Source organism: Phoenix dactylifera, chromosome 12, assembly GCF_051530095.1.
Source record: "Phoenix dactylifera cultivar Ajwa chromosome 12, Ajwa_hap1_PhDact_Kaust_v1.1, whole genome shotgun sequence".
Classification (NCBI taxonomy): domain Eukaryota; kingdom Viridiplantae; phylum Streptophyta; class Magnoliopsida; order Arecales; family Arecaceae; genus Phoenix; species Phoenix dactylifera.
Genome location: NC_143201.1, coordinates 30,263,356 through 30,277,669, shown reverse-complemented (window position 1 = coordinate 30,277,669; position 14,314 = coordinate 30,263,356). Strand labels below are relative to the sequence as shown.

Below are 14,314 nucleotides of genomic sequence, written 5' to 3'. Positions count from 1 at the left end.
CTATCTTAGTAATCAAAAAACTAAAACTTGTCCATTCTTGCAAGCAATCTTTAACAAGGTCATCCACACTTCCGTATTCATCATACATATCTAACTTATTGCAGTTATCTATGCTTCCACCCATGTAGATTATACTTGCCCAATACTAGCTACGTACTAATAGTTACTTACAACAAATGATCATGATTTTTTTTATTTACTCAAATCATTTATTGTCTAGACAAAGAAGTTTAGTTTCTAGCTTGGTTTAACTAGTCTTTTTAGAAAAAAGAAAATTTTCTTTTGTAATTTTAAATCGTCAATTATAAGTCCATATTTACTCAATCAAATAAGTATCTATTTATTTTAACTCAAGTATAAATACAGGGGCTTTGGACCTTCCCTTCGCTGCATCTAGATAAAGTAATGAAATAAGCAAACATCCCCAAGCCCACCTAACAAGTCATCTCAGACGGAGAGACGCGACCACGAAGCTAAAATCACCCAAATCTTTGGATATCAAAACTTACTGATCATCGACCGTCCATTTTCTCTCGATCTGGGTCGGAGGTTTTATATGAATCTCACCAACAAAGCAAAATAACGGTCCTATCGACGGCTGAGATAGGCTCGGCTTCAAGGGGGACTCGAGAAGCAAGCGAAAGATCGGATTATATACGCCCCTCCATCCCATTTTTTTTCCTCCTAATTCCGTCCAAATTCCCCCAGAAATTATTACCCGGGATCACAAGGAGGAGGAAACAAAGGATTTTTTTTACATATATCATATACATATAAAATCCAAGAATCCATTCTTCCCCATCTTCTTGGGCTCGTTCGATCTCCTCCTTTGCTGTCAATAAAGAAGGTGAGCAATCTTAAATTTTCTTCCTGAATTGTTGCTATATCAATCTTCCCTATTTATCTCATGGTTTTGGATCAAGGTTGATCGGTTTCTTTTTTTGTCTGCATGCGTTCGACGGTCTTGAATTCTTGTTAATATTTCTTGACATTATTGTTGATTTGTTGTCTTTATACGTTTTATGACGATTTTTTTCCTTTTGTTGATCATGAAGCGAGTTTTAGGTGATTATTGGATTTTCTTGAAAACTTGTCTTGATCAGGGTTCCGACCATTGTCAGGGTTCTGAAACAATATGTCTTGGTTTGCGTAACTGGATGTACTAACAACTCTCTGTAAGAAATCATACGTGAGATTATCTGATATTTGAGTTTTGACGCTCGAACTCTTGTTGTCTGGTGATTGATGTTCTTGTCAGTACTCTGGATGTTCTGATTACTTTGATGCTAAATTAATCAAATTTCAGAGTTTTTTCCTCAAAGAAATGAGCAATCAAATTTAAACTAACTGATGTTAAAATTGCTGCAGTCTAATATTTTCTTGATCTTATATGCCGATTAGTAGGTAATTTTGGGGTTTTCTTTGTTGTTGCCGTCATGTTTGATGCATTCTTATTGGGCTGATGAGATTTTCTTTGCTTTCTTCTCTAGATATTTTTGATGTTTGATGATCTTAGCATTTGCTATCTGGTATGACGTCGTCTGGTTGGCTACTGTTTACTTCTCTCTCTCTTTTTTTTTTGTTATTGGTGACTCCTAACCACTCCTATGGGTGTGTATTCTAACGCAGCCTGGTTACCTCTTGTTAACTGGCCTCTTTTTTTGTTGTTATGATGATTCTTAATTACTCCTGTTGATTTTCTTTTTCATCCTCGTTTCCATCTTTTCTATTTGAAGGTTGATTGGTTTCTTCTAATGTTTTCTGTAATTACTGAGTTTCTTTTACCTGTACATGTTGGATGACCTTTGCTCTTGCCAACATACGCTGTTTCTTGTTTGACAATATGTTCTGCATCCCTTGTTGTCTTGTTCACGAAACGAAATTTGGGTGATTACTGGGTTTTCTTTTTTTTTTTGGTTGAAATTACTGGGTTTTCTTGGAAAATCGGTCTTCTATAAAGTTCCAACTGCTGCTAAGGTTTTGAAGAAATTTATTGTTCAAATCTCTTGCATCCTGTCTGTATAACTCAATGTCTTGCCAATTCCTTGTCAAAAGAAGCATGTATGGGATCATGTGTGGAGGCAGAATGTTTCTTTCATGCAACCTATTTCTTATGGAAACCCAAAGGCTTGTGCTTTCCCTAAACTTTTTGCAGAAGTCTTATTGTTCTGATAATTGATGCTAACATAGTAAATATCAGTTTTCCCTCTAAGAAAAAGTGAACAATTCTTAAAGTGCTCATAACCGATGTCAAAATTGCTGCTGTTTTCTTTTTTTCTTTAATATATCTTCTCTGTTTTCTGTTATTTTTATTCCATGTTCCATGATCTTAGAGTTTGTTCTTTGTTATGGAAATTTATGTTTTCACACAGTTTGGTTCATGCTTTCTTGTTTGCTTTTATGTTTCTTATGGTTGAAATTTGATTATCATGATAGATTACTGTTATGGTTTCATTCCAATCTCAAAATCCTCCTATTTATTTTTTTCCCGATTTCCATTGTTTTAGAAATCAGCGTTTACAATTGGGGCCTGTCATCTTTGTTATCATGAGATTATTCAAGAAAGGAAATAAGGTGGAGGTATTGAACAAGAGGGAGGTGCCATCAGGCTCTTGGTGGTGTGCTGAGATAATCTCCGGCAATGGGCAGAACTACTATGTTAAGTATGATAGTTATCCAGCAAACATGGGTGCAGCTGTGGAAAGAGTATCAAGAAAGGCCATTAGACCATGTCCACCGTTGGTGAAAAGCCCAAGTGATTGGGTGCCTGGAGACATTGCTGAGGTCTTGGACAATAGCTCGTGGAAGCTTTCAGAGGTTTTGAGGGTTGGTGGCGATGGTTACTTTTTTGTAAGGCTTCTTGGATCCTCGAGGGAGTTCAAAGTCCATGTATCTGACCTCAGGCTGCGACAATCTTGGCTAGATGGAAAATGGGTTGTGATTCAAAAGGTAGCATCGTTCAATCCCTTTGTTGACATCATGCAATGTCTACAATAGTCCATTTTGTTTTTCACATGTATCACCATTTTATCTGTCTGCTAACTCTATACTGACTTGGACTTGCTTATATTTGTATTTATTGAATTAAATTAAATTGCATTGGTCATTCTTCTTGTTCTTTTGGTGGTGTCTTACTAGTTTTGCATTTGTTTCCAGGATTCTGGAAAACATGATCGTAGAATGATAAGCAATCTGTCAAAAGGAAAGAAATTCAGCTGCCAGAGGCCTTGGCCATGTCTAGAAAGTCATAATGCTGTTGTGCTCTCAAGAGGCATGAAGAAAAGGCCACGAGTCTCATCACAACCTGTTGAGAGATGCACTGAAGCTAGCAGAAAGATGAGGGCACTTGAGAAATATGGACGGTGTGAGCAAAGGGGCGGAGGGCGTTCCCTCCAGCCCTGGGAAAAGGTAGATGTTGTTGCTTCCCCACGAAGGGTACTGGGTGAAAAATGCTTGCTTGCTTCGTTAAACAACAGAATGACTGGGTTTTCTAAAATGGCCTCATGGAGGGGATTGCCAAATATCAATATTAAATATTTTCCTGTAACAAGTTCAGAACCTAGTGATGCTGAGAGTACCTCATCCTCTGTTGGTAGTTGCAGTACCAGCAATAGCCCATATAGATCACTCCAGTGTCCTGGAATGGTTCCTACCCAAGATTTGTCTAGTCATTCAGATGATGCTGAAATTTCTTGTGGGTCAGGAAGAGAATCGTCTCTTCCTACTGAAGAGGTGTTACCAACAGAAACTCATCAGCTGGAGTTGCACGCCTACCGTTCCACTATGATGGCATTGTATGCTTCTGGGCCCATTAGTTGGGAACAGGAGGCATTGATGACAAACCTGCGCCTTATGCTAAACATATCAAATGATGAACATTTATTGGAGCTAAAGAATTTAGTGTCTTCCGAAATAGGCACAATCCCTCTCAGTTAAGCAGAAGCCATACTTTGGTCGTTGTAGAATACTTTTTTCTTCTATCCTCAGATTTACTAGCTATATTTTTTCATTGCATTTTAATGTGGGGAGTCAAAGTATAGCTGCATCTTGGGCATTCAAATGCTGTATTGACTATCAAGACAGCAAACTACTGTGACAAAAATTGTATTATAAACTTCAATTAAGCAATGAATTATCCTATCTTGAATTTTTTTAACCTGATTTTGGTGTTAATTTGTTTCTGGTTTCATTGTATGGTTATTTGATTGGCTCTACTTTGTTTTCAGTATTTTAAGATGTTGCATGATGATGAATTATATTAAGAAATCATTCTGTGGAAGGTGCAAAGTTTATTACAAATAATATTTGTAGGAAAGAACTGGTTGTGTCTCTTAGTGTAACTTTTATATCTAAGAAGATTTGAAGTCATTGACCACCAGCTCCTCACTCTTTGAGCCCTGTCAAGATGGGTGATCAACCAGTATTGCTCCAACCTTAAACATTATGCTACAAATGATAACTGTTTACAAAAGGAACCTGGAACTTTCTCTATCACCGAAAATGCTTTCTTTTTGTAGAAGAAATTGACAGGATTCATTATGTAAAGGGTTATTTGGATGGTTTAGATGCTGATTTTGGGACATGCAAAATCTCATTCATAGGTGCATCTCATGTACACATCCATGACAAATGTGCCTTTTCTCCTTTGGTTAAATTGTGGTGTTCATTGCATCAAAATGATGGAAATCCTTAATCTGTGCAACCAATCAACATTTGTTGCTTATTGTCAATTTGCTGCTTTATTTGTGGTGCTGGATGAGCATTTTGTGAAATCTCATTAAGATGTATCATTAGTAATTGACATTCAATGATTTATGGTTGTTACATCCTTAAAATGTCTCTGATTTTGGTCAATATTGATGGAGTTCTTTGCATCAATAATTTTGTGAAACCCTTGACTTCCTTTTCTGCGCCCTTTATTTGTCAATTTTTTTTTTTGAATATAAACTTTTCAGTGCTTTGATTTCATTAATAAAATTTTGCTTTGTAAGAGTGTTCCGTTTTGTGGACATATTTGATATTCTCATGCCTTTTCCAGGGTCAATGCTGGAGGCTTGTAAAGCATGCTTCCGTTGGTCCCTGATGATGGTGAGGTTTGTCACATGCTTTGCACTTCGAACAATGTGGCAACATTTCCATCTGATTCTTACAAACAAGTCAGCATAAGATGATAAATTGGCGTCATCAAATCTTTTAGTTTGTTCTATGTTAGGCTTGCTTAATGCTTGGGATACATGGTGGACTGCTGATGCTTTTAATTATGTATATGCAGTAACGATCTTGTTCTTAGTTTTGTTTAGCTTATAGAAAAGATTCACTTTTTTCATTGTGTTCTAATTATTCTTTCTACCATGAACAGACTTTATCTCAAGAAGTTTGAGTGGTATTTAGAACAACAGAAAAATGAGCTTTTGAAGCGGTGCATGCATTTGTATAATTATACATATTTCTTTGAGGAAAATGATGGTCCAGAACTTAGTAGATATGGAACGAGCATGTGGTAGCACCGTAGCAGTATTACAATGTGGTAAGAAATTTACAATTTTTTGTTTAGATGATTAAATATTTGATCAAGAGAAGGCAAGTTACACTGCAAAGTGCCTCAACTCATCTATCACACATGAAAAACCTAGAACAAGATAGTTCATTTATTAATATCACTTTTATATTACTAGGCATATTTATTAATATCACTTTTATATTACTAGGCATAGGATGGATTGTCTAAGGAATCCTAATGTGCTATGGACCTGGGGAGTCCAATTGATGTGTGCTAAATCAATGTTGTTTTGGATAATCCATAGTATAGTAGAGTTGAATTCTATAGTATAGATTGGATATTGTAGCAAAAGTTGAGGCTCAGTTTGGTTGTTGAGAAACTGAAAGAAAGGTGCTAAATCATTAAAGAGAAATAAAATAAAATAAAATCAAGAATTTTCTCATATTTGGTCGAACTAATAAATTGTAGAGGAAGTTGTAGAGAAAGTGGTCAGGATCTGGGTAAGTTATTCTTATCCATTTAGCTTTTGTTATCTATATGAAAATCACTGCCTATTAGGAAAAAAAACTCTTATGCCTTGTTTTTCAAAAAATTCGCCATACATTTCCTTCTTACTTTTCTCTCTTTTTGTTGTCTTCTAATTGCCAAACAATGGAAGGAGACTTTTTTGTTTTTGAAAAAAAACTGTATAGTAGATACTTGCTACAGTGTTATAGGCAAGGTTCACGGACACGTCAAATGCCACAGAGTGGCATTAGGCCACTCTATGGCATTTAATGCCCCCACGCGGGGAACCGCGCTCGAGCGCGATTCCCTGCTGGGGACTCGCGCGCGGGCGCGGTTCCTGCGAGGGTTCCTCGCGCGCGGGCGTGCGTTCTCCTGTCGCGCGTCCGCGCGCGATTCCCAAAAAAAACAAAAAAAAATGCATCCGCGGACGCACGCGGACCCGTCAAATGCCACAGAGTGGCATTTAATGCCACTCTGTGGCATTTAATGCCCCCACGCGGGCTGGCAGCCCTCGTGGGCACGGTGCCCCGCGCGGGGAACCGCGCTCGGGCGCGATTCCCTACTGGGGAAGCGCGCGGGCGCGGTTCCTGCACGGGGAATCGCGCGCGGGCGCACGTTCTCCACTCACGCGTCCGCGCGCGTTTCCCAAAAAAAATTGCGTCCGCGCGGACGCGTTAAATGCCACCCACGCGGGCTCCAGCCGCGTGGGCGCTCTTATCCGTGCGCGGGGCGCGCTTCCCCGCGCCCCCCCGCGCGGGGAAAGAGTGGCTTGGACCGGTGCCTGGTTTGCACCGGTACCGGCTTGTACCGGTGCGAACTGGCCCGGTTCGCATCGGTACAAGCCGGTACCGGCGTGAACCGGTCCGGTTCAAGCCGGTCTAATTACGGAACCAATCGATTTCGGCCCAGTTTGGGTCGGAACCGTTTCTATACGTTGTACCGTACCGATGCCCGTCGGCACTGGTTCGGTACAGGCTGAACCGACCGGTACAGGTCGGTTCAGCAGACCATGGTTATAGGAAACTAACTTTTTAGGGAAACTTTTAACTGTAAGGGCATGTTTGGATTTCCTATAGGATTGGGCTGAAGATCCCATAGGATTCGTGGATTGGGCCAGTACAACCAGTAAGATCACAGGCTACAGGCTTGAGCTAAGCTTGTATTCATAAAACATCCAAAAATAGCTTTGGAGTGGGCTGGCCTGAATTCCATAGGGAGAAAAAAAAGATATGCCTATTAGATTCGTGCCGGTCCACTCCAAAGCTATCCTGGATTTTTTGCCTAGCCCAACCTATGATCTTGCTGCTTGTATTGGGCCAATCCACAAATCCTATAGGATTTTCTGCCCAATTTCATATTTGGTTGGCGTATGGCATTAATGGAAATCATGTGGAATTTTTTTTTAATTAAAAAAATTAACAGAAAACTAGCTTCATAATAACCTGGTTTTCATATGCAAATCTGGAGCATGACCATAAGCATTTTATTAATTATGCAAGACTTGTCGATCTTCCGTGTTTATATCATGCTAAATTAGCAATTATAATATTTTTGTGAAAAGCATTCTTTTGGACATGCGGGCATGTCCCAAGCAAAGTAATGTGATTCTGATCTCTTACAGGCTAGGAGCATGTGGTTTAAGTTTTTGAAACAGATAGATCCATGTTTCACTCTTTACTCTCACTTCTCCAAAAATTCCTTTGGAAAACTAGGAAAAGTCAAATGATTTAAACTCATACCATTCATATGAATGGATTTCAGATTTAAGTTGTATTTGGTAAAACATCATATTTTTGTTTGGCATTAATATGTTTTGTTGAATGGGATCTAAAATTGAGCTTCAATTGATTAGCATTAAATCATCCCTGTCTAGCTTGATATGCTATTTGTTGAGATGTCTCTGGTACTTTAAGTTGGATATGATGGTGGAATTCAGGTAAAAATGTGAATGCTGGATGCCCATATCTAAAAGTTTAAGTTTGCATTTATGGAGTGCTGGTTCAGGTCTGTCAAGATTGATGAAATGGTATTTTTTTCTTTTCCACAACTATTTATTTTTATGCTGTCTTCACCTTCTTCCTTCCAAAAATTGTTGTGGGTGTAAATAAATTTGTGGAAGTTTCTAACAGTGATAAATTTTGGAGACCATCTTTGTCCAATTATAATATTTTTATGCATTTCATATAGTGTAGCAGCTAGTATTTCTATTTTGCCAAACACAGTACAATACTGTCTGCAATGGTATGAAAAATGAACTCTATATTTGACCTAATAGTGGCGCCCATTCTCACATAATCTAGTGAAGAGGGCTTTTACATAACCTGAGCTGCAAATCTGGCAATAGCCTCTTAAAGTTTCTTGCTGCTTCTGGGGTTATTCTGCTGGGGGTAGTCATTGCATAAAGAATCTTTCTTTATCTAGAATAAATGTTTTCTTTTTGCTTAATATTCCAAGCAAAAGGAACATTTTTTTTGGCAGAAACTTTCAGTACTGTTGATGCACTGAAGGACTGAACTAAGCAAATCAGAATTTTAGAATGTTGAGGATGTTTTGTGACTTTTGTCTCCATGGTCAGAACTAAGGTATGCCGTAAAGATTCTATATGTTTTCATTAGGAAGATGGAAATATCAGTAATGCATCCGGGCATGTTGTGTACTTTCTTAGAGATCAAGATCAAGATTGGGTAGTCTTTTCTTTGAATATAAAAGGTTTGCCTGTTAATATAATAGGATAGGCATGAGTAGTTTCGGGGCACACAATAAGGGCTACTTGTGCCATTTTCTTTTCTTTTCTTTTCATTTTTCCTGCTTAAGAGTGGAAAATGTAAGTAAATGCCTTCAAGATTTGCAAACTTCTAAGAACTTCTAACCTTTGGTAATTGCTTTGGAGATTGTAAATGAAAATTTTGAACAGGGAAAAGAAGTTGAAAATATGTAGCTCTTGCGTCAAACCATGAGATATGAATTTAGCATCCTTAGGAGTCTCAGTTCTAGACTTAAAATAGGATTCACAGTCTATGATTATGGAGAGAAGGGAGAATTCTGATGGAGTAATATAAGTTGTGATCAAGGATTTAATTTGAAATTCAGAACTTTACCCTTTTTTTTGTGGTTAGACAGGGTCCTAATGCTTTGAAATTGTGCAGAAAATTATACAAATTTCATGCCACCAATATTCCAATAATTTATCCAACTGAAACTAATATGCTTCGCAGGAGGTGTAATTGATAATGTTTCTGTTTTACGTAGTGAAACTGGTTCAGTGTAAGCTAAAAATTCTTATATCGTCCTATTTCAGATTGGCCCTTTAGATGTTGGAGATATTCTATGAACAAAATCTAATTCTGGAATCTGGATGGACAAAGAGATTATTTTGGATGTTGAGATCTAGGCATGCATGGACAAAAGAAAGGCAGAGAACTCATTGATAGGCAGAAGGAGATGTACAATGTTATTTTTGATTTGAAGGTTAAAGATTGGAGGATCTAGGGGCAGCAATGTGTCCGATTCTGCTGGGGTCAGTCTCCTAGATGAAGCTCATATGAGGTTGACTTGAAACTGAACCAACCTGCTAGCAGATGAGCCATGAACGACTTAACCCTACCCAGGATCAACCCAGCTGTCCGAGTCTGATTTATTTACCCTTCTAAGAGAAGGTAATAGGGAGTAGTTACATGCCAGCCAGATCTAGCGATTGTTGGTCGCAGATGGTGATGAGGCAGCTGGATTAGTCATAATACAGATAAGTATCATTGAGTTGGCTGCATTGAGTGGTGGGTAGGCAATTCAGATCTGGTGATGGGTCAGTTGGATCTATGTTAGAATGGCCTAATCTAGCTGGGGAGCTGCTGCTGATATGGCAGTGTGGTGGCCAGATTTGTGTTGGCATGATTGGATCTAGTGGTAGGGTGTACAGATCTAGCACTGGAGTGGCCTGATTTGGTAGTGGGGTGGTCAAATTGGGCAATGAAATGGTTCAATCTAGCAATTGGGCATCCTAATTTGGTGGTGTGGAAGCTAGACCTGTGTTGGTGTGGCCAGCTCAGGTAGTGGGATGGCTGGATCAGCAGTGGCCATGGTGGTGTGATGGAATGTGATAGGTGCTACAGGGGATGATCAGTGGAGGCTTGATCTCAAGGAGAGGAGGAAAGGGGGGAAGAGGAGAGGAAAAGTGAAGAGGAAGAGAGAGCAATAAGGAATAACCAACTGCGACTGAGGTATGAAGAGAAGGGATGAGAACAGGTTATGGAATTGCTTTTAGCCTTTTACTAATACTCGTGTTAATGCATCATCATTATCATTTAGTTTATGTAAAACATTAGTTTGATTGGTTCGACTTGAATCTGACCTGACCAATTAATGGGTCAGCTTTATCTGCTTTGTGACCTAAACCCGATCTATGGAACAAATTTTTTGGGTTGAATGGGTCGTGTCCAGATAAGGTCAAGTAAATTAGTTCAGGTCAAGATCGCCATCCCTAGGAGTATCCTTGCATGGACTGCAAGTTGTTGGCCATGTATTTTAAAAGATATTCTATATGCAAAGGTTATTGAGACTAAGGGCCGTAGGCTGGAAATACAAAAGATCAGTAGAGTCAAAAGCATTGGATATAGTAAATATATTTTAAGGATGAGAACCAATAAAATAATTCTTGTGATGTTTAGAGATATGGTCCCCTGATCTGATGGTTTTATACCTTGATTTTCATGCTGAAAGGGATGCTTTCCCAATTAAGTCTTTTATTGAAGTGTGTTGATTTTCATGGTTTCTTGATTGCTCATTAATTCCTCGGTGCTAGATTTGACAGTAAAGTTTCAACGCTTTTATGTAAAAGAACCTTGGGAAAGGAGGTTTTCTTGTGCATATTGTGCATACACTGGTGCCGAAATGAGATGTTTTGAAAGGTTTTCAGATATATGGCAACTCAAGGGTTGAACTCTCTCTTTCAGTTTTCATTTTTTATTGATGAAAGGCTCTTCTATATGTTTATTTGTTGTTTGTATGCTTTGAAGCAACACACTCACCTTTCTTTTTAGTTCGGTAGATTATGTTATATCAGTTTTTCAGGTGGTAGTTTGATTGCAGTTTTGTCTGCATATAGTGGGTTCATCCTCAGCATGCTGATGAAACTGTATTTCCTTCCTATGGCGCCTATAAGTTTCTGCACCATAGTTAGCATGCATTAGTCCTTAGGTAAAATTTAATCTAAAAATGTTTCAGGCAGAGAATCTCCCCTTGAAATTAGAATTTGATCACTGGTAGATTAAGTTTAACATATGATTTAGTTTTTGTGATATATGAATTGATCAAATTATAAAATCTTGTTTCATACTGAATGCTGGAGTTTGCCTAACAGAAAACAAACAGTGAAACCTAGACTTTTCTGGTCTGTGCTGTTGTGAATGCCTCTCTTGAAAAATTAGTAAAATTGCATGCGCGGATGCCTCTAAGTCCAATCAAAATTTAGAACTTTTACTAGCTCATCATAAATAAAATCAATGCTGAAAAAGGAAGTTGACATGTAAAATACTGTACAGATATACCTTCTGTCTTCGGAGTATTATGTTGGTTCCTCTCTCTCTCTCTCTCTCTCTCTCTCTCTCTCCCCCCCCTCTGTCTATCCATCTAAGCATGTCTATTCCTCTGTAAACTATTTTCTAGCGTTATATGGAGGTTTAACTTAATATCTTGTACTGAAATGGAAGATAAAATTATCAGTGTCCGTGGCAACAGATTGGCAGTTGGGTGCTGTGGTGACAGATGGATAGTTGAGTGGAGAGTTGCACCTGAATGTTAGTTCTTTTCTATTAGGCATTAGTATCTATCATTCCTCCTGGTAAGGGTGTAACTAAGTTGCACAAATTTTCATTGGACTAAATTCTAACCTAATTTTTAATTTATCCCATTGAATTTCATATCTATGGGATGATAATGGTTACCAAATTGAGACCAAAGCTCTGATTTAGTCAGAGTCAATTTGGTATATTTTCTTCATGTAACTCCGAGCTGGGTAAAGATATTCAAAGGCTGCTCCTTCCCGACTTGCAGATGAGAGCGGAACAGAGGCTTCCTTGATATCCAGAATGGGATGGATAACTGTTAAGTGAAGTCTGAATATCACTTCTATATATATAACTGAAAAAGCTTTGTCAGTATTAATAGCGAAAAAGGTGTGGCATGAATATTCTAAAGCCTCTCTCTCTAGAAGTTCGCTCTCCTTTTTCCGAGATGGTTTTCATTACATGAGTGGGGAAGAAAATGAAACATACTGTCAGGAAGATGAGTCTATAATTTTAAGACCAACTCTCTAAATGTACATTTTTGGCCTCTTATCTGCAATTCGTCTAGTACTGTTTTCTTTCGAGTCTGTTATTTGCAAAATGGTTTACATAATGATGATATCAAGAAAATCTGGTTCCAAACAGCACATTGATTGATGGAATCACAACCATCTTGTATGTTGTCTCTCCTCTTGTATCAGTCTTCTATACTGCTTGTGATGAAATTATAGTTGGTCATCTGATTCACCTTTTTTTTGGGTTATGTGTTCACATTATGTGCAAATATTTAGCCACTTTAAATAGAACAGCAAGAGATCTAGTAGATATCATTTTATCATTTCATAAGATCACAACTACCTATCCTTCTGCTTGAATCAATCAAGCGTGTTATGCTAATTGTTGTCAATTTAAAAGATATCCTGTTATGCTAACCTCATAACTTGCAACATTCAATAATATATATTGATGACCAGCTAAAATAGTCAATTAAAAGACCTCTGACCAGGGTATAGACCAAGTGGAAAACATTAAAGACACTAGGAAAGGATTATGTCCTAGCCCTTCCAGCCATCTCGGATCAGATTTGTGAGATGTCAGGTTTGGGACCCCGGTACATGAAAAGTCAGGTTGTCCTTGTAAGTACCGGTTAGTACGAATGAGATGGTGATTGGGATGGCCGATACCTTAATCCTAAATTATAGGACAGAATGGCCTTAAAAATATCTAAACAATCATTAGAAACAACAAATCATAGAAAAAAAATAATATAAAAAACCAGCACACCTGTGAAACACCCGGATGCTAGCATATCCTAAGTGTTGGGAGAGTACCATCCTGATATTGGCCCAACCTGGTCCCTGATCAATACCAGGTCCAGGATATGGATTTAAAACTTCGATACTAACACATAACACATATTGTGACTAAATTGTCCGATCATCATTTAATGTGCACAAGACATAGTATATAAGGACAAGAAATTACCTTTTATCTCTTGATGCGATGCTGGCTGGTGAGTACCATTATAAATGTGAAAGAAAAGGTTCCCACGAAGTAGATCAAGCCCTGAAACCTGCAACCCATCTTGCAAGTGGATTCACAAGATTTAAGCATAGATTTGCAGGATCTAACCCCAAATTTTTTAAAAGCAGTTATATAAGCCAAATTTAATCATAGTGTTGTTTAAACCTTTATGTTGGCACCAAATGGAGGGTCATGTTTAAATATCATTGGAAGAAGCTGAACTGGATATATTTTATTTGTAACCTAATTTATTTCAGATTAATTATATCATGTCTGAGTTGGAGCAAATCTAATAGGGAGGTAATGTTTTGAATCTTACTCCTCCATTTGGCTATTGTATTTATGGATCATTTTTTTGAATTATTTTATTTTGGTTCTTAGAGATTTTATGTTTCAGTATTCTAGTATTGGAAGAAATGAAAAGTTGTAGTACTGGCCTTTTCTCTTATCTCCACTAGTTGCTTCATTTTGTAGGTCACATTATCTTTATGGGCTATGCATCTAAAAGAATCTGGATTGGAGATAACTAAGAAAAGCTGTACAACTTAAGAAAGTAAATAGGAAAAAAAACTAAGAAAAACTTTGAAATTAAGGAAAGTAAATGTGGAGATAAGCAATTGTCAAGAAAAGACTTTTAGTTTTTGTTCTTGCTCACCTGTCCTATCGTTGGAGCAATGACTGGTGTTGAATTTTGCTTTCCATAACTTAGTTTTGACCACACCTTTCCTAAATTCTTATTTTTAAAAAATTTTCAGGTTCTTGTAAGATGTTCTTTCGGCTTTCTAGTCCATTATTTTCGCCTCCTATCTTCTTTGAGCGAAGATGATTTATCTATTGGATGCGGGGTGAATAGAACGATCAAGGTAGAGATTTAGCGGTCAAGACTATATATATATATATTTAGAGAGAGAGAGAAAGAGATGGCTATACTTAAGTGGATCTCCACTCGCATATGGTCAAGTCTAGATCAGACGACAAAAATCCCACATCGATGATCCAAGCC

General features: G+C 37.9%; 1 protein-coding gene across 7 annotated transcripts; it reads left to right on the top strand.

Annotated features, from left to right (window-relative positions):
- Positions 1 to 355: 355 nt before the first annotated feature.
- LOC103703932 (uncharacterized) lies at positions 356 to 14,314 on the top strand. Of its 7 annotated transcripts, XM_088708121.2 has the most exons (6): positions 356 to 847; positions 2,508 to 2,949; positions 3,157 to 3,931; positions 5,039 to 5,093; positions 5,360 to 5,527; positions 7,944 to 14,314. In XM_088708121.2, exons 2-5 carry the CDS (start codon positions 2,548 to 2,550, stop codon positions 5,502 to 5,504), a joined length of 1,377 nt encoding a protein of 458 aa, XP_088564247.2. In that variant the 5' UTR covers positions 356 to 847; positions 2,508 to 2,547; the 3' UTR covers positions 5,505 to 5,527; positions 7,944 to 14,314. The 7 variants fall into 7 exon arrangements, 6 of the variants coding, with proteins under 6 accessions (XP_088564247.2, XP_089782570.1, XP_088564248.2 ...); XM_089926444.1 differs by having other exon boundaries at positions 358 to 847; positions 5,360 to 14,314; XR_015971773.2 differs by lacking the exon at positions 7,944 to 14,314 and having other exon boundaries at positions 374 to 847; positions 5,039 to 5,262; positions 5,360 to 5,480.